The following is a 21,567-nucleotide window of genomic DNA, read 5'->3' on the forward strand; positions in this document are numbered from 1 at the left end:
TAAAACAAAAATCACATTTAACAACACATGTATGAAACACACTAACTAACATGTTCTGCTTTGTGTTTATTTATTATATCGCTGGCAAAAGGCTGTTTGAAATGTTTTTAATACTGAATGTAGAAAAAGCGCGGTCCACGAGGAAATGCCCCAGCAACAGCGGGCGCCCTCTCGACCAATCAGCTGCCAGCGCAACCCGCAGCGCGAGGCAGGTGTTCAACGTTTCTTCACAGGACGGGAGATCTTTCTTCACGACGAGAAGCAGCTTTCTGAGAGGCGAGTAAAACCTTTTAATAACGCTAATTATCTTCATTTGTGTGAATCAATGAAAAATATAAAATAAAGACGCACAGACAGCTGTAGAATCCACGAGTAAAAAAAAAAAAAGAAAAAAAAAGGTTATTTTGCTTGTGTTCATGATGCGGGTCAATGAGAGAATTTCTGAGGTAATTATTATTTTTTTTTTACTAAACCTGATGACGATAATCAATTGGCCTGAACTGAGAGAGGAAAAACGAAAATATACTTATGATACCTCTGGGTAGTTCCGCCCCCCCGAGGAGTCTAGCCGGTAAAAGAAAGTGTCAAGCTTCATTAATTATTATTGTCACAATAAATTAATCGAGCCAGTAGGTAAGAATACTTTCTGACGTAAAATGTTTCATTAAGACTATTATTGTTTAATGACGATTTTTAGGATACATGAGTATTAAGTATGAGGTAAATATAAGATGTGCTTCACTGCTACGATTTCTCGGGCGATTCTGGTACAAAATTAATAAAACACAAATTACTGTATCTTTTTCTCTTGACTAAATGAGACTTTTTTTTTAACGATGTTCTTTTAAAACCATGGTGTTTAATATAATTTGTCACTCATGCAAACTGAAAACAATTTTATTTTAGTACTACTGTAAAAAAAAAAAACAACGTTAAAAGGCAGTACTGAATAATACTTCCTGGTAATTGTGTGACAAAGCATTAAATATTGTAGTTTACGGTGTCAATGGCACCTGCTCCATGTTCAGCACTATCATGCCTGTCCAATGCTGTTAGATCTGTCCTCATTTCTGGTAGACTGTTTGCAATTGTGCTGCTCCCATAGCTTTATAGAGCTGCAGGGATCACATATTGCATCACATGGCAGGGATGGAAATAAGACTCCTATTGCATAGCAGTTTCACCCATTCCAGGATCTTGATTAGCCACAGTGTATAGCGAACATGCTCAGGTGTGTCTTAAACTCAGTGAAACCAGGAATGTATCAAACTGCTATGCAATGGGAGTCTTATTTCCATCCCTGCCCAACCCAATTTTCTTCTCTAATTCAGGGCGATGCTAAATCTGGTAGACATGTCCTAATAAAGTGGCCGGGCAGTGTATCTTAGAGAACAGCCCTTTTCAAATGCAATAAAAATAGCTTTGGACATGCTTTGACATAACTTACAAAGATTAAGAAAATCCAGGGGTACCCGGAGTCCCCTCTGTCTGTCTGTCCCCCTGTATAAGTCTTTCTACAGAGATCCAGGAAAGTACTGATTCAATTTGGATGAAACTTGGTAAGGACATTCGTTAGTGCAAGTTATTGTGCCTGCTTTTCCACTATTGTTAAATTTCCCATATAATACATATACTATGGAGGGCGCAATTTGACTGTGATTTGCCCACATATGTGCATAGAGTGGATGCATGTCATCTACTTGTTGGGGGATGAGTGTCACTGACATGCTTGTCTCTATAAAACATCCTCTCTTGTCATGGTGCTTGGTGTTTACAACACATACAGTAGCCTTTCCTGTATGCTGTGGTCACAGTTCATCACAGAGCAGAGTGGAGAGCTGTGGTCAGATTCACACGTTTACGTTTGATCTTTTATAAGAAAGCAGACACTGCAAACTGTATAGAATAAACAGACATGCAGGTTGTGCTGCTGCTGCTGCTGCTCCTACTGCAGTCAAATGCTTCAGTCCATACAGAGCCAAGCTCCACAGCTCCATTCACAGGCACTTCTATTATACAAGCACAGAGCACATTTATTATAGCAGTCAAATGCTTAAGTCCATACAGAGCCAAGCTCCACAGCTCCATTCACAGAGTCAGGCACTTCTATTATACAAGCACAGAGCACATTTATTACAGCAGTCAAGTGCTTCAGAACATACAGAGCCGAGCTCCACAGCTCCATTCACAGAGTCAGGCACTTCTATTATACAAGCACAGAGCACATTTATTACAGCAGTCAAATGCTTCAGACCATACAGAGCCGAGCTCCACAGCTCCATTCACAGAGTCAGACACTTCTATTATTTAGCCCGCTAGTTGACCCACCTTACTCCGGATACACCCAAGGCACATCTACACAGCTCTCTGCCCTCCTCGCAACTGAGAGATATTCCACCGCCCAGTAGGTGGCGCTAATGAACTATACACGTTACTCAAAGGTTCAGTAACCAATCAGTAAAGGATCATTACAACATGTTATTGTAAACATGTCTTTGTGTTTTAAAACATCATATCTGGTTCTACACAATGTTAAATATAAAATGATAATCCATGTTTCCTATAACATGTATTTCTTTCAATGCTGTATATCTGAGACCTATGCAGCTAATGGAAATGCAACACAGGTGATATGTCTGGAATTCTTATTTGTTAGCTGTAACAATCACTTTAAGGACTGGTCTGTTAAAGCCCATTTTGATTTATTAAATCAAACTTTCAGACCATTAAACCGGTTTTCGGCTGTTTTATAAGGGTTTGGAGTTTATCCTCATTTTACAAAGCGCTGTTTCACCTAAGAGAATGTTTATAAACACTCTTCAAAAACAGTCCTTAAAAACATTCCTTAACAGTCCTTCATGTTTTGTGAAAAGGGCCTATTGTGCTTGTTTTGTCAAGCTGGCCCCAAGGGATAAGCAAATACCCCATTGCACACACATACAGTACATAAGCAAGTACACCACTGCACACACATACAGTACATAAGCAAGTACACCATTGTACACACATACAGTACATAAACTAATATCCCATTGCACACACATACAGTACATAAGCTAATACCCCATTTGTTTCAAATCAACAGGTTAGCAGATTATACTGTTCTCAAATGTAATCTGAAAGGCTAGAAGTAAATTCAAAGGAGTTATTTTGTTCACCATGTAATGAATCTCCTATCGGCTTTAAACACACAGGGTGACACGATTATTAGTACTGTCTTTTAATGCAAGCTACATAGAAATATAAAACCACAATCCATATCACCCAATCCATGTAAATATAATCATATAATCTGTAAGGAGGCTAGGAGTCTATGATAAATGATTAAAGATCTGTCAAAATGTGTTGTTACCATAGTACACTGCTGCAGTTGGCTTTTCAAAGGGGCAGAGCAGACTCCACCACTCAGCATGTGTGACAAGAATCTCCCCTTTTCAGAATCTCCCTTTGCAGTGTAAGAACATAAGAACATAAGAAGGTTTACAAACGAGAGGAGGCCATTCAGCCCATCTTGCTCGTTTGGTTGTTAGTATCTTATTGATCCCAGCCTGTCTGCATACAACATGCCTTTTAAACCCAAGATAACGGGAGGTGTGGAGCTGCATTGAAGTATTCAGGTAGTCTGCTTCCCTCTCCCTCACTTACTGCAGGATTAACTCCACATGAGCGCTGCAGTGTTGCCAGATCAGAGGTGTTCCTCCAGATCTAGAGGTTGTACGTTTCTGTTCAGGACAGTTTGCAGGTAAGAAATGGACACAGGATTTTTTGATGTGCAAATCCTTCCTTTACTAAGAAGGCATCATGCATGTTGACAGCGATGACCACTGATTTCTATAGAATCTCTTCAGACTTTAGATGCTCTTTGACTGCCTCAACACTGATTTCTATAGAATCTCTTCAGACTTTAGATTCACTTTGACTGCCTCAACACTGATTTCTATAAAATCTCTCCAGACTTTAGATTCTCTTTGACTGCCTCAGCATTATAAGGTCACTTCATGTGCAGCAGGTATTAGGGCCCCTAGACCCACATAGAGTCTGTGCTGTGTAGAGTTTGAGTGAGGGGTACAGGTCGGGCACTAATACTTGCTGCAGAGAAAGTTAATTTAGTTGTATTGGAGTGCTGTGCCAGTCACTGAATATACATTATGGAAAATGAAGACAAAAAAACATAGACAGAAACTAAAAACAAATGTAATGTTATTTTGCTGATGAGAGGTAATGTTACATTTAGCCATGGTGTGCCAATATATTACATTCATTTAGAGGTTTAAGCATTTTACAAGTACAGTGTATTCCAATTAATTGCATATCTGATAATTGCATATTCCTTTGAACTTTATAAAAGTGAAGCACATTTCTTATTAAAATGCACATGCTGTAGATTGCTGTTAATTGCATATCCCATGTGCCTAGCAATTGTATGCATTTAACCACAATAAGCAATTATAAGGAACTTATATATACAATTTAACTGTACATTCACAACTGTATGCAATTGTCAGGTATACAATTAAAAGTACCTGTATTACATTGTATAAATTACTGATAATTGCATACTCTGGTTAATTGCATAACACTTTGAGGCACACAGTCTATGTAATTAACAAGGATCTACCATAACACAACTTAACACGATGTGCCTCGTATTATTAAGTTGGATTTCAGTAATACTTGCATGAATTGTCTCTTAATATATTCAGCAAATATTGAACATTTCACCAGCCTAACTGTTTTTTTTTTACAATTATAAAAACAGGAACTTGTGCCCTCATATTAAAAAACAATATTTTCACTTTCTCTCAGGAGATTTTTTTGCATTCGTCTGTAACAGTCTTCAGGAACACAAATGTACTTTTTTTTTGTAAAAAAAAAAAAAAAAAAAATGTATATCACTTTTGTACATGTATTTACATATGTATATTCACTTATGTCTTTTTCTTATAAAGTGCAGGGTTTGAAACGTTAATCTCGAGCCATGTAATTGCACACTTACAGTAAATTACAGGAGGTGCCTGGGCCTATAGTCACCATAAGATTGAAACCCTCACACATTCGTGGGGGTGGAGGTATATCTAGCACATCAACATACTGGACATGTGTTTGCGTAACACAGCACATCATGACTGTCCAAACAGATTTATAATACCAGTGGGGTGTTTCCAGTGATTTAGGGTGTTGTTTGTTATAAACCCTTCAATTGTGTTTTTTCATTTCTTTTTTTTAATCATGTCCTTCATACAATTCAGTCTTGACTGATAGTTTTACAATGTGAACTCACAATGTTTTACCAAACCTATCTAGAATTGACCGTGCGCACTTGTGTGCACTGAGTATGGTTTGACTATGATTGTATTTTTCATTTAGTTTTTACCATACTGTGCTGCTGCAGTATATACTGCAGTACACTTCATAAAGAGGCCACTCAGACTCCTCCACTAAGTGGCTTTCTAAAGATGATTGACTGGCATGTTTGGTATGAAACTGCTCAGCTCAATCTCCCCTTTTCAGAATCCCCTCTTGGCTGTTTAACAGGGGGTGCAGGGCTGCATTCCAGTATTCAGGCTCAATTTAAACCCTGCCTGCCTTCACTTCCTCTCACAGTCACTTATTCTCAGAAATAAACACAGAGCTGACTGACCGCAGAAAAGGAGAAGTTTGTTCTGTTTTTGAGATGGCCTCTGCTGCTTTCACCAGTAAACCACCAAACAGAATTTGATAATGCTCGTAAAATAGTTTTAAAATAGTTTAGTAGTAACGTATCTTTTGCTGAATGGTTAGTTTTCTAAATTATTTCCAAATCAAGTTTTCTGTCATTAATATTTAATTTATGAACAGGACTTTCAACATTCCGTTTATTCATTTGGTCTGGTTTGTTCGTGTCTTGTTTTGTTTCAAAGTCAGTACTGGCATTTAATGTATTTGTCACCATTCCTTGACCATTCATGTGTAAGTAAAATTAAAAATTGCTTCCCAGATTTGTTTATTCATTGATGCAAGCAGATGATGGCTGCAGAAGTCAATGCTCAGTTCTTTTGATTATCAGTGATTTCATTTGCTTGTGTTCTTCTCATACCTGATGTTACGGCTGACAAAGACGGAGAGAGGGAAAGGCAAATACATCTACTGCAGGTGTGTGCAGCTCAGTTATTTCTAATAGTTTTAAGAATAGATATTAGACAAATGACATTTTGTCTGTGCTGCACTTACTGGCTTACAGATGAAGCTGCTTCTCAGAAAGAAGAACAGGTTTTAGTGTAAAAATACAAATTCACACACTGAGCTCATCTGCAGTATGAAATCATCAGCATATTTTTGTAACAGTAGCTGGTGACCAGTTAGCACTTTGAGATAAAAAAAACATCACTGGGAGGAACTGTGAAGCGCTGCCAGCGTTTAAGGAAACTGAGGTTTTCTATGAAGATCAGTTCTGTTGCAGTTTCGTTTAGTTCCAGGCAGAATGCGGGCTGTGAAACTCTACATTGTGATGTGTAAGTACTGCGATCCAATACTTTAACACAAATCCAGCAGCATGCCTCCCTGGTGAGGGATTGATGGCTTGAAAGAGTCTGGCTTGTCAGTTTCGGGTGGTTTTTAAAAGGGGATATTGGAGCTGGCTCTGTACTGTACTGAATTAAAACAGTTGTGTTTCATTAACAACAGTGATGAGCAAATGCTATACTATAGTGGTGAGCAGTCACCATAAAAGAGATCAGTTCCTTGTTTTCAACCCTTTTTCATGGCTTATAGATTGTATTTAACTGTGTTGAAGCATGTGAGCTTATCATTATCCAGCTTGCTCTGTCTGCTAAAGAAGCTTCTTAAGTGATGTGTGTGTGTGTGTGTTATTATTATTATTAATTTCTTAGCAGACGCCCTTATCCAGGGCGACTTACAATTGTTACAACATATCACATTATTTTTTTTACATACAATTACCCATTTATACAGTTGGGTTTTTACTGGAGCAATGTAGGTAAAGTACAGCAGCAGTGTCCCCTACCAGGGATTGAACCCACGACCCTCCGGTCAAGAGTCCAGAACCCTAACCACTACTCCACACTGCTGCCCATGTGTGTGATGAGGATGGTCAGAAAACTTCATGAAAGGCTAATTTTATCTACTTTAACATTGTTTCATGAACATTCACCTTTAATGTGATTTTTGAATAGCACTTGCTGCCACAGGTGGTCAAATGTTGTAACTGCAGTATTCTAGATGGGGCTTGTCATGTGATTGTGGAGAGTTAGGCACTGCTTTGAAGGAAAAGGCAAATATTCAGAGAGGAATACATTTCAAGGCATAAAAATAGTAAGAAAAGAAACTACAATAATTTAACTGCTCCTTCCTGGAAGGAATTTGTTTCTTGACAGTTTTATACTGTTATAATTACTCCTCTTAGAAAATTGTCGTTTTCATGCAGACTCCAAATTAGGCAAGTAGAAGTACAAAAGCTCAGAGCTTTCTAAGGGTTGCATTTGTTAAAGGATTTTCAGAGTCTGATGACTGAGTAATAGATGTGAGAGGAATGAACTGCACTGTGTTGTAATGTGTGGCAATGTGTTTCTCTGCATACCTGAACGGACAATATTCATAACCATCACATGTGGTCCAGATCAAAATGTCCACGTGTTTTGTAAGGAAACACTTGCAGACTATAGTAACATTTATTCTAGCTTTGTTATCTAAAAACAACATTTGATCTTTTGCTACAGTGCAAGATTAGGGTTGAGTTCAGTAGGCAGAGCGCTCCAGAGGTGGCTGTGGTGTAATTTCCCCACATATTGGACTTTTTGACCAACATATTTGTATGCATTCTTTTTCATAAAAGAAAATCTGATAGTTAATTTAAATTAACAGCGTAATTATTTTTGTTTTTCCTTTTAAACACAGTGAATCTGCAGCATCTCATGCAACATTTGATATGCTCAGCGAGTTATTGTTTGGCTGGCCTCACAGTAATGAATATTTTCTTAACTGGACGAATAGCGCTGTGTTAAAGGTGAACTACATGTGACGCGTACATTGTGATGAGAGAGAGAGAGAGAGAGAGAGAGAGAGAGAGAGAGAGAGAGAGAGAGAGAGAGAGAGAGAGAGATCTGCTTTCCAGAACCTTTCAATTAAATTATAATGTGGTATTTTGCTGTACTAATGTAACAAAGTATGGGTGATTACTTTATATAAATTATCATGTTATGCACTGATGTAAGAATTGGCTTTCTGTGGTGATGTACTTTTTACTTTCAAATAGCATATATCTATAATCGTTTGCGCGATATATTTTAATTGCAAATATGTATCTTCTACACTATTGCAGTTTTGTTACAGGATACATTAGTTTATCTCTAATGTAATCACAGTTTTACATATAGACTGCCCCTGTTTTCATTTACTTTGCAAATTCTGGGCCGCTCTGGTTTTTAGATAACGTCCCAAATTATAGGCCACTTTGCATTTTTTAATTCAGACCAGTTTTTTTGGCATATTCTGCTCAGCTGACAGCTGAGTTTCTAAGTCATGAATGCACAGTTTACCATAAACTGGATCATGAATTCATTTAAGAGTAACCCTTAGTACAAAGTTAATTATTTTTTACTCTCCCCAGAAAATTATTTTTTTATGAAGAAACAGAAATAAAATGTAAATGTTAAATGTATTTCTTTATTACAATTAAGAAACTACATTGCACTGAAATAGATACATGAAAATTCATTAAAGCAGTTGTTTTCCTTTTTTAAAGGCTAATATTAAAACACATTTTTGAGAAGGAACATGGTATTCCAAAAAAGGACATCTCATTTTCTTATGTCATCAATATATTGTAGCAAGTTTCGTGGTCTTTTTGGGACAGAAATGAGACTGCAACCGTGAGTAGGTGAAGGCTGTTTGTTTTGACAATAATTAAATAATCACAAAATAAAATCATAAAGTGAGGGAAAGGGACTGGGCGTCGAACGTGAAAATAAATGATTGTAGTAGTTTTCTTTTACCCTACCCTTTCTCACTATCTCTCTATCTCCTCCGAACACAACCTTCTCTCACACTCTCGTCTGCCCCCACCTCACCCCACCCCACCTCACCCTACCTCACCACTCACCTGTCATTTGTGCCAAACCTGTACCACAATTCACTTCCACACACAACATGCAACCCCTGCACGCACACACCACCAGGCAACCCCTACATGCACACACTACCATGCAACCCCTGCACGCACACACCACCATGCAACCCCTGCACGCACACACCACCACCATGCAACCCCTGCACGCACACACCACCATGCAACCCCTGCACACACACCACCACCATGCAACCCCTGCACGCACACACCACCATGCAACCCCTGCACGCACACACCACCATGCAACCCCTGTACGCACACACCACCATGCAACCCCTGCACGCACAAACCACCATGCAACCCCTGCACGCACAAACCACCATGCAACCCCTGCACACACACACCACCATGCAACCCCTGCACGCACACACCACCAGGCAACCCCTGCACGCACACACCACCAAGCAACCCCTGCACGCACACACCACCAGGCAACCCCTGCACGCACACACCACCAAGCAACCCCTGCACGCGCACACCACCATGCAATCCCTGCACGCACACACCACCACCATGCAACCCCTGCACGCACACACCACCATGCAACCCCTGCACACACACCACCACCATGCAACCCCTGCACACACACCACCACCATGTAACGGTGCTACTAGAATAACTAAATTTGGGGTGCCAGGAAGGGAAATACCCTTACCAATAGAAAAGTAATCAAAACAAACAATAACAAAGAAGCAACAAAACATATAAAAAAAACATGAAATAAGCACCATTACCAGATTACAGATACCAGTGACACAGGGGCCACCTGACCTGCACCCTGAAGCAGAGTTACTATCAAGTAAACCAAAAAAAGAATACAATTAATTACAAAAAACTAAATGTACCTGTTTTTGTAATAACAAAAACCAAAAGAAATACAAAGCACACCAATAACCCCACACACCTAATAAAAAATAACCTTAAGTACCATACTCTAATAAAACTATACCAAGAAATAAAGAAAACAGGACACCAAAGTTCTGAGGCAATTAATAGTTGTATTATTCAATCAACCCCGCAGCACAAGCCACACAATCACACTCCTAACCACTACCAATAAATAATTAAGCGTAATGGTAAATTAGCAATACACACTAAAAACCCTAATCACATTTAATTCAGCACCTGGGTTTTTAACCTAAACACCTAATAACAAAGTATTTATACAAACAAAAAATATACCCGTTATAAACTATATAAAAGTTAGCAGAAAACGAGAGATCTATAAATAAACAAACAAACAAACAGTCTTAGAAGGACTATATACTTTCTCTCAAATCATGCATAATAACTAACACAGTATAACGACAAGAATTAAAGAAGGAGTCATTAGAAACGTAATAATTACAAAAAGAAAAAGAAACAGAAAAACAAACAACGAAAATAGAACAAATACAAGTACCCACTGATCTACTTTCTGGGTCAGCGTTTGTCAATACACACCATTCACTCTGTAGATTTAAATTAACAGTCCAACCCCACTCCTACTAAGGACTGAAGAGACCTCCATGAATTTTATATCCCGTGTAATATAATCCATCCGTGTTTGCAGCGAAAAAACCCATTTAGGAATTCCACCACATCAGAGTCCTCCACGATTGTTTACATATTCACAAGGTTCCACTTCCAGCCTCAACCCAGGTAGTCGAAAGCCGAATCTTGTTCATCTACTGAAACGCAGCTTCATACTATTGTGACAAACGTAGAACAGAGTTTAGAATTAAAGATTACTACCCCAGAAAACAGCAGTAACGAAAAACCACAGATGCATCCAGTCCAGGAAAAAAAAAAAGAAAATACGCTCTCTCTCTAGAAAGAAACCGGCGCCTTATTAAGGCTCAAGGGGGCGTGTCATTTATTACACTCAATTTTCTTAAAAGGACAGACACGGAGAACCGTGACTCGTCACAGTCTCCCCCCCTAGAAAAAATAGCCAGAATGGCCAGAAAAAAAAATTAGAATTCTGTTGATCAATCTGGGAACCCCACAAACTCCTCCTCATCCGAGTCTGCAGCAAACATATCCAGCACCTTCTGTCGCTCTTGGGTCTCCAATTCCAAAGCCGAGGGAAAACAAGGTTTAAGGTTACTCACATGCACTGTTTTGGCATCAGCCCCAGTCACCTCAAGAACAACCTGATAATTGACGGGGCCTAGCTGTTGCACAATTCGGTAAGGTCCCTTCCATTTTGGGGCAAGTTTGGCACTGAATTTGTCAATAGCTTTAGACAATGGATGAGCTCGAACCCAAACACGGTCTTGCGGGTCAAAATGAACCTCGCGACGGTGTTTATTATAGTTCCGTCGTTGGCGATGACGAGCTTGTTCCAAATTTTTCTGAGCCTGAATATTAAAAGACTTCAGTCGCTGTAACAGATCATAAGAAGGTGAACAAGGAGAAATAGAACAATCCACCTTACCCTCCAGGAGTTTCTCCATAGGCCCTCGCAGGCATCTTCCAATGTTCAACTCTGCAGGTGATAATCCCGTGGACTTAAAGCAAAACGAAACTCAGGAAGAAACCGATCCCACTTCTTATGTTGATTTCCCACATAAGAAGAGATCATGTGCTTTAAAGTCCGGTTCACTCTCTCCGTCAAATTAGTCTGTGGGTGATAAGCAGAGGTTACCTTTGGAATGACTTGCCATTGTGCACACACAGCTCTAAAGACAGATGAGATGAATTGGGAACCTTGATCAGATAGTATGAAATCTGGAACACCCCAACGAGTGAAGATGTCTCTGGTCACTATCCTGGCGATAACCTCTGCAGTAGCTTTCCTAAGGGGAAACAATTCAACCCACCGGGTATAGTAATCAACTACAACAAGCAAGTATATATTCTGTTGAGAACTACGGGGCATTGGTCCCATAATATCAATTCCCAGCATCTCCCAAGGACGATGCACTACAGTTTGTTGAAGAGCACCTGCAGGTTTACGATTCTCTGGTTTATATAATTGACAAACTTGACAGGATTGTATGTACCGTTTGACATCAGACCATAGATTCGGCCAATATGCCACTGATTGAAGTCGCTTACTGGTCTTAAAAACACCAAGGTGTCCACTCAATGGAGAGTCATGATAAGCATGCAGCACAGAGTCTCTCAAGCTTCGTGGTACATATATCTGGTACTTCACCTGATTGCCAGCTTGGATCTTACGGTACACCTTGTCCTCCAGGATAGCAAATCCAGTAGTAGTAGTAGTATCATTATCAGTCAACTCTGGTACAGTCTCCTCTAAAAGAGACTGATAGACAACTTGAATTTCTGAATCCTTTTGTTGTTCTTTCCAAAGGGTCACATCATCAAAAGGAAATTCCTGGTTAGCTTGTAAACTCAAGTAAGCACTGCAAGAGGGTAAAGAAACAGAATCATCAAGGAAAGCACGTGACAAAGCATCTGGTACTACATTAAGCTTTCCTTTACGATATTCCACCACAAAATCAAATTTCTGCAACCGTAATGCCCAGCAAAGGAGTCTAGAGTTGGCTTTACTAGTATTGAAGACCCACAGTAATGAAGAATGATCCATAACTACTGTAAACATCTTGTTCTCCAAGTAGAATTGCCATTTTTCTAGTGCCCATACCACAGCAAGACACTCCCTCTCAGTGGTCGAGTAATTTGTCTCAGCACGATTAAGGGTTCGGCTGGCATAAGCCAGGACTTCCTCGGTCCCAGGCCCCATCTTCTGAGCAAGCACGGCTCCCAGACCGGTCTCACTGGCATCGGTATAAACAATAAAATGGAAATCTAGATGGGGATGTCCCAAAATAGGGGGACAGGTTAAATGATGTTTTAAGACATCAAAGGCTTGTTGACATGCTGGTGTCCATATGAATAGTGCCCCTTTTTTCTTTAAGGCATTTAGAGGTTCAGCCAACTGTGAAAAGTTGGGTACAAACCTGTGGTACCAACCTGCCATGCCTAAAAAGCGTTGTACAGCTTTGAGGTTTGTTGGAACTGGGAAATCTTGAACAGCAGCAGTCTTCTCAGGATCAACGTGAATACCCATGGCATTCACCAGATGACCTAAAAATTTAATTTCAGTACGACAAAAGCGACATTTTTTTAAATTCAATGTTAGACCCGCCTCCTGCAGTCTGCTAAAAACAGCTTGCAGATCTTGTAGATGTTGGGAGACTGTGGAGGAATAGATAATTATATCGTCTAAATACACAAAACAAAACTTTCCTCTCAACGTACTCAAAACTGTTTCCATCAATCGTTGGAACGTTGCAGGAGCATTTTTCAACCCAAAAGGCATGACTGTGAACTGGTGTAATCCATAAGGGGTGACAAAGGCGGTTTTACTCTTACTTTCTGTATCCATGGCAACCTGCCAATATCCACTATTCAAATCAAGAGTAGTGAATACTACTGATCCAGCTAAGGAATCCAAAATATCTGCAATAGTAGGAAGCGGATATGCATCACTTTCGGTAATGGCGTTCAGTTTTCGGTAGTCAACACAGAATCGTTGTCCTCCATCTTTCTTAGGGATCATAACAACTGGTGAAGCCCAACCAGAAAAAGAGGGCTCAATGACTCCACTTGCTGTCATCTCATCCAGATGCTCCTTCAGGAGAGATTGCTTCATTGATGACAATCGATAAGGTCTCTGCTTGATTGGAACATCATGGGTAGTGTAGATCTTATGCGTCAGAAAATTTGTACGGCCAGGTTTCAAAGTGCAAATCGAGTTGTACTTCTCAAAGATTTGTAACAACTGTGTCTTCTCAAAGTCCTGTAGACTAGCCTGTAAAACAGCTTGTTGAAGATAAAAAGTAGTATCCATTACTGAAGAACAAGAAAAAGGTGCATCAACAGGGACAATAGCAGTGAACAACGAATTTACAGCCTTTTGATCACCCATGGCAGTTGGATAATATAGACTCCATCCAGCTACGTGAGATGTTCCGGGTTGGAAAGGATAAAGCATTTTACAATTGTTTTTTAGACTGTACACTTGGTGCATTACATCAATTTGCACACCACTGAAGTACATAAAGTCCAAACCTAAAACAACAGCAAAAGCAAGAGCAGAAGCAGATAAAACAGCTGTAGGCAGGGTCAAAGTCTGATCATGTAAACATATTTCCAGATCCAATCGCCCCAGGGGGCAAGTTGCATCTCCATTTGCCAAGTACAAAGGTCCTTCTTCCCACTTCTTAAGGACTTCTTGTGGGCCCTTACATTTTAACCAAAGATGTTCATGTAAGAGAGTATAGGTGGCTCCAGTGTCAAGAATAGCTTTACCTTTCCATTGACGAATAGACAAAGGTACAATCAATTGGCGTGGTATAGATACAAGAGACATAAGTTTACTAGGTCTTTGGCTAGACTGAAGCTTTTCTTGGAAGGGTAAAGCTGGAATAGGTGGTAATGTTGTGACTGACCTGTTTCCTGCAACACGCCCACTGGGTTGAACTGGAATTTCTAAGTGCCCTGAATTTACTGGTTTAGACTGGCATTTGTTGTTTTTGTACATTGGACAGGTGCCAGGATCATGCTGTCCTCTACATCTCCAGCAAAGCAGTTCTGGCCTATCAGGAGTTTTAGTATAACTTCCTGTAGTACTTGTTTTTAAAAAAACAGCTCCACTGGGAGGATGAGCTCCCTTTCGTTTGTATTCCTGTTGTTGTTGCCGGTCTCTTTCCAATTGATGTCCAAGACGTACAACTTCTTCCACAGTGGTAACCCGTCCCCGCAACTGACTGGTAAGATAAGGATTAATGTTTTTTAAGATCATTTTAACAATATCAACTTCACTCATTGTAGGTTTCCATTTTTTACACAAGGCTCTGTATGAAAAAGCAAAATCTCTTATTGGTTCATTTACTCTTTGTATTCTGGTACGTAATCTTTCTGCCAGTTCATCCTCATAATCTTCTGATAAGAAAGCAGACATGAACTGTTTTTCAAAATCTTTCCAATTCTTCACGTGTTCTCGGGCAATTTCCCACCAATCACGGGCCGTGCCATATAGTACACTGCGAAGAGTAGCAAGTACTTCAGAATCAGTTAATGGTCTAAGAGCAAGAAAATCATGACATTTAGATAAATACAGTAGCGGATCAGAATCGTCTTGAGGTCTGCCATATGTAGGAAATGATAATTTAATTGGATACTTGCCATCCATAGAGTTTAATGCAGATCTCCTAAAATTTAAACATCCATGATTCACCAAACCTCCTTCAGTTTCAGACAACAAGGGGTCAATATCTGATCCAGCAGTGACCATGCCTGGTCCTGATTCTATTTTTTTCTTGACCTCCTCTGTTGAAGTCTTCTGCAGAGTTTCAAACATTCGCTGTAACTCCAATAGCTGAGAATGACATGTTTTTACTTCAGTATGCAAAGCTTGTGTGTTAATCTGACTGCTTTGAAGATCCTGTTGAAACTCAATTTGTAATTGTTGAAACATCCATTTCAATTCAGAAGTCAGTACAACAGACATATTGTGTACTTCCTCTTTAACAAGACTGTTTATGGTTTTCACAAACAGTTCACGTTCTCCGATAACCTCCGTCTTAATGTCTCTGAGGAAACCACCGACCTGTTGATAATGTTCTTCCCCAATGGTCACTTGATTTTGCAAACTCTGAAGCATCTCCTGCCAATAGATTTTATGACTAGTAGTGAAATCAGCAATAATTTCCTTAATAGACATGAGAGTAAATATGTCTCTAGCCGGAGTTGGAGCAGGCAACAAGCAAGGTGGTGGTATTGGTGAAAGAACCTCCACATCCAACTCAATTAAAGATCCAGCAGATGTTAAGGGTTGAACATGAGGGCTAAAACTAAAATCACCGGCAAGGCTTTTGTGTCCAGTGTTCTGTATAGACAAATCAAGATTGCTTACACCCATGAAAGGATCAGGGGACTGCATTTTTAGAAAAAAAAAGAATAAAGAAAGAAAAAAAAAATACAATACAATAATTCATAAATATAATTTCCAGGGAATATATATATTCGTCCCATCTGGGGTGCCACTTTCTGTAACGGTGCTACTAGAATAACTAAATTTGGGGTGCCAGGAAGGGAAATACCCTTACCAATAGAAAAGTAATCAAAACAAACAATAACAAAGAAGCAACAAAACATATAAAAAAAACATGAAATAAGCACCATTACCAGATTACAGATACCAGTGACACAGGGGCCACCTGACCTGCACCCTGAAGCAGAGTTACTATCAAGTAAACCAAAAAAAGAATACAATTAATTACAAAAAACTAAATGTACCTGTTTTTGTAATAACAAAAACCAAAAGAAATACAAAGCACACCAATAACCCCACACACCTAATAAAAAATAACCTTAAGTACCATACTCTAATAAAACTATACCAAGAAATAAAGAAAACAGGACACCAAAGTTCTGAGGCAATTAATAGTTGTATTATTCAATCAACCCCGCAGCACAAGCCACACAATCACACTCCTAACCACTACCAATAAATAATTAAGCGTAATGGTAAATTAGCAATACACACTAAAAACCCTAATCACATTTAATTCAGCACCTGGGTTTTTAACCTAAACACCTAATAACAAAGTATTTATACAAACAAAAAATATACCCGTTATAAACTATATAAAAGTTAGCAGAAAACGAGAGATCTATAAATAAACAAACAAACAAACAGTCTTAGAAGGACTATATACTTTCTCTCAAATCATGCATAATAACTAACACAGTATAACGACAAGAATTAAAGAAGGAGTCATTAGAAACGTAATAATTACAAAAAGAAAAAGAAACAGAAAAACAAACAACGAAAATAGAACAAATACAAGTACCCACTGATCTACTTTCTGGGTCAGCGTTTGTCAATACACACCATTCACTCTGTAGATTTAAATTAACAGTCCAACCCCACTCCTACTAAGGACTGAAGAGACCTCCATGAATTTTATATCCCGTGTAATATAATCCATCCGTGTTTGCAGCGAAAAAACCCATTTAGGAATTCCACCACATCAGAGTCCTCCACGATTGTTTACATATTCACAAGGTTCCACTTCCAGCCTCAACCCAGGTAGTCGAAAGCCGAATCTTGTTCATCTACTGAAACGCAGCTTCATACTATTGTGACAAACGTAGAACAGAGTTTAGAATTAAAGATTACTACCCCAGAAAACAGCAGTAACGAAAAACCACAGATGCATCCAGTCCAGGAAAAAAAAAAAGAAAATACGCTCTCTCTCTAGAAAGAAACCGGCGCCTTATTAAGGCTCAAGGGGGCATGTCATTTATTACACTCAATTTTCTTAAAAGGACAGACACAGAGAACCGTGACTCGTCACAACCATGCAACCCCTGCACGCACACACCACCATGCAATCCCTGCACGCACACACCACCATGCAATCCCTGCACGCACACACCACCATGCAACCCCTACACGCACACACCACCATGCAACCCCTGCACACACACACCACCATCCAACCCCTGCACGCACACACCACCATGCAACCCCTGCACGCACACACCACCATGCAACCCCTGCACGCACACACCACCATGCAACCCCTGCACTACTCGTGTTCACTCTGCTGTGTGAGGTTGTACTCCTGGTGGTTTTCATTGAGGCTTCTACACTAGAGGTTGATTCAGTGGTGTCTGATTCCTAGCCTCTTCCTCTTTATAAAGCGTGGTTAATGTGAGCTGTCAGCAGCAGGGAGAGCATGCGCATTGCTGGAGTGGGTTAGCTATGAAATGGCTGTGGGTCCAGAGCCAGGACAGCCATACTTTGTTACTGGAACTGAACTGAAAAAATCAATCATTTAATACTGTGTGCTAACAATCTTTTCTGTGCAATGCTTGCTACATGTTTGTGCTGCCTTTTCAGAGGCCCCCAGTAAGTGCTAAACTGACTTCTGTAAAATAACAACATATCAATATAAAATATCAATTATAATAATATTAGGGTTGTATTATATATATATATATATATATATATACAGTGCTGTGAAAAAGTATTTGCCCCCTGTCTGATTTTCTGCATTTTTGCATTTCTGACACTGAATTTTATCAGATCTTCAAACAAAACATAATATTAGATAAAAGGGACTGTGGCAGGATGACAGAGGTTTGAGGCTCAGAGACAGTGGAAGGGGCAAAATAATGGTCTTTATTAAACAAAAATAATCAAATAAATAGGCACAAGGGCCCAAACAAAAGGTTTAAACAAAATACAGAAATGTAGGCTGGGCATTAGCCTTCACTACAGTTTCTTTCTCAACTAAACAGCACAGCACAGCATACCAACAAACAAAACTCACCCAAAAACTCCTCTTCCCAACAAAGGGTTTCAGCTGCCCTTTTATAGTCCGTGGCTGGAGCCCAATTAACTAATAATTAACAATTAAACACTTAAGGCTCCAGCCACATTCTCACATGTATTTTGTAGGGAGGAATTTAACCCCCTCCCTGCCAATCCAAAACAAACCAAGAATCACAAAAACATAATGAAAACAGTAAAACTAACAATAACAAACAACACATATTTATAGGGGCGAGCTAGCACCCCATCACATTTCCCCCCCCTTGTGCACAGCACACTTGGCCCCAACGGCCACCTCCCCCCTTAGTCCCAAAGTCCCGGACGAGGGGAAGCAAGTGGCCCATGGGGGCGGCCATGGTGGGAGGTCTTCCTTCTCCCATTGCTGAGGGAGGGTCAGTCCATAGCCCGGCGCCCTCTTGGCGGGACCGAGACCTGGCGAAAGGGGACCCAGGTGCATTGGATGGGGCGTCGGGAGCACAGGCAGGCGACCAGCCAGCTGCAGCCCCAGGCAGAGGTGCGAGCCCAGGCGACAGTGCAGCGATGTCTGGGCAACCAGGGGGAGCAGAGCAGGAGACCAGGCGACCTCCTGTGCCTGGTGGTGCTGCGACCTGGGAGTCAGGCCCAGCGACCAAAGGTCCAGACATGGAGCCTGGGTGTCCGGGAGCCCAGGCCGAGGGATCCAACCCCCAGGCGCCGGGCTGTGGCACAGGGGTGGTGGTCGGGGCTGTGGTGGAGGTGGTCTCCTCACCTCCCCCCCCTTCTTCGTGGCCGGCAGCTCCCCTTTGTGAGGCTCCGGCCACAGTACTTCCTGCTGCCATTCAGGACTGGCAGCGACTCCAGGCGAAGCAGGACCCTCGGCGACCCCAGGCGAAGCAGGACCTTCGGCGACCCCAGGCGAAGCAGGACCTTCGGCGACCCTAGGCGAAGCAGGATCCCTGGCGACCCCAGGCGAAGCAGGATCCCTGGCGACCCCAGGCGAAGCAGGATCCCTGGCGACCCCAGGCGAAGCAGGATCCCTGGCGACCCCAGGCGAAGCAGGATCCCTGGCGACCCCAGGCGATGCGAGGCAGGCATCCTTGGGCGTGGCCAACATTGCAGGAACCTCCGGCCAGGGTGGCAGTGGCCAGAGTTCCTCTTCTCTGTTGGCAGCAGGAGGTAGAGCCCACTCCAGCTCCTCTGGTGGCGGACGTGGGAACAGCAGGTCGTCTCCTTCTGATGGCGGAGGCGGGAACAGCAGCTCGTCTCCCTCTGATGGCGGAGGCGAGAACAGCAGCTCGTCTCCCTCTGGTGGCGGAGGCGGGAACGGCGACGCTGGTCCTTCCGGCGATGCTGGACCCTCTGGACCCCCTGGCGACGCGGGACCCCCTGGCCCCTCTGGCGACGCTGGCCCCTCTGGCCCCTCTGGCGACGCTGGCCCCTCTGGCCCCTCTGGTGCTCGGGACAGTAGCTCCACCCCAGGTGACGGCGGACCAGCAGCGACCCCAGGCGACGGCGGACCAGCATCCCTAGGAGAAAGCACACTGAGAGTTTCTCTAGACGATGCGGGCAGGCAGGCAACCCCAGGCGATGCGAACAGGCAGGCAACCCCAGGCGATGCGAACAGGCAGACACCCTTGGGCGATGCGGTGCCTCTTAGCCGCCGGGCAGTTTGTCCCCGCGCTCCCTTCAGCAGCCGGTACAGAGGCTGGGAGGGACCTCCAGCATCTTCTGCTGGCGGTGGAGGGAGAGACAGCTCCGGCTGTTCCCCCTCTGCTGGCGGTGGAGGGAGAGACAGCGCCCGCTGTTCCCCCTCTGCTGGCGGTGGAGGGAGAGACAGCTCCGGCTGTTCCCCCTCTGCTGGCGGTGGAGGGAGAGACAGCTCCGGCTCCTCCCGCTCGGGCCGTGGACGCACCGACTCCTCCCGCTCGGGCCGTGGACGCACCGACTCCTCCCGCTCGGGCCGTGGACGCACCGACTCCTCCCGCTCGGGCCGTGGACGCACCGACTCCTCCCGCTCGGGCCGTGGACGCACCAACTCCTCCCGCTCGGGCTCCTCCCCCTCGGGCTGTGGACGTTCGGGCTCCTCCCTCTCGGGCTGTGGACGTTCGGGCTCCTCCCTCTCGGGCTGTGGACGTTCGGGCTCCTCCCTCTCGGGCTGTGGACGTTCGGGCTCCTCCCTCTCGGGCTGTGGACGTTCGGGCTCCTCCCTCTCGGGCTGTGGACGTTCGGGCTCCTCCCTCTCGGGCTGTGGACGTTCGGGCTCCTCCCTCTCGGGCTGTGGACGTTCGGGCTCCTCCCTCTCGGGCTGTGGACGTTCGGGCTCCTCCCTCTCGGGCTGTGGACGTTCGGGCTCCTCCCTCTCGGGCTATGGACGTTCGGGCTCCTCCCTCTCGGGCTGTGGACGTTCGGGCTCCTCCCTCTCGGGCTGTGGACGTTCGGGCTCCTCCCTCTCGGGCGACGGCAGCGGCTCCCCCTCTCTGGGCGACGGCAGCGGCTCCCCCTCTCTGGGCGACGGCAGCGGCTCCCCCTCTCTGGGCGACGGCAGCGGCTCCCCCTCTCTGGGCGACGGCAGCGGCTCCCCCTCTCTGGGCGACGGCAGCGGCTCCCCCTCTCTGGGCGACGGCAGCGGCTCCCCCTCTCTGGGCGACGGCAGCGGCTCCCCCCCCTTTTCTTCAAGGAGGGGGATCTCCCCCATGTCTATTGCCAGGTATGCCAGGACCATGACGGCTATCTCCTGGAGGGACCCCGGGTGGTGCTGTCTCTCCCACTCCTCCCACCTCTCCCCATCTCGATACCACAGCATGCTGAGGGCTGTGGGGAGGTCGTGGAAGAGGTCCGCTTCGGGGTGCACCAACCACTCCCAGATCTCCCGTGATGGTGGTGAAGGCGGTGTTGGTGGGGTGGCTGCCAACGACGGGGTTGGTAGCTGCTGCTTTCTTCGCTGCCTTTGTTTTTTTCCCATTCTGTGCACCGCCAAAAAAACCTCCAAAAATCCCAAAATTCAAAAATTCAAAAAAATTCAAAATTCAAAAAAAAAAAATACTGCTCTGAGCCTCTAGGTGGCGCTATCCCGCTTCTGACACCACGTGTGGCAGGATGACAGAGGTTTGAGGCTCAGAGACAGTGGAAGGGGCAAAATAATGGTCTTTATTAAACAAAAATA

General features: G+C 43.1%; 1 protein-coding gene across 1 annotated transcript in view; it reads left to right on the forward strand.

Annotated features, from left to right (window-relative positions):
• The first annotated feature begins 145 nt into the window (after positions 1-145).
• Positions 146-21,567, forward strand: part of LOC117410241 (titin-like) — a 368,958-nt gene continuing 347,536 nt past the window's right edge. Inside the window, exon 1 of the mRNA XM_059018553.1 lies at positions 146-280. Within this exon, the coding sequence (XP_058874536.1) occupies positions 146-280 (135 nt within the window). The remainder of the gene's footprint in view (positions 281-21,567) is intronic.

The sequence above is a fragment of the Acipenser ruthenus genome, chromosome 60 (genome assembly GCF_902713425.1).
Source record: "Acipenser ruthenus chromosome 60, fAciRut3.2 maternal haplotype, whole genome shotgun sequence".
Classification (NCBI taxonomy): Eukaryota; Metazoa; Chordata; class Actinopteri; order Acipenseriformes; family Acipenseridae; genus Acipenser; species Acipenser ruthenus.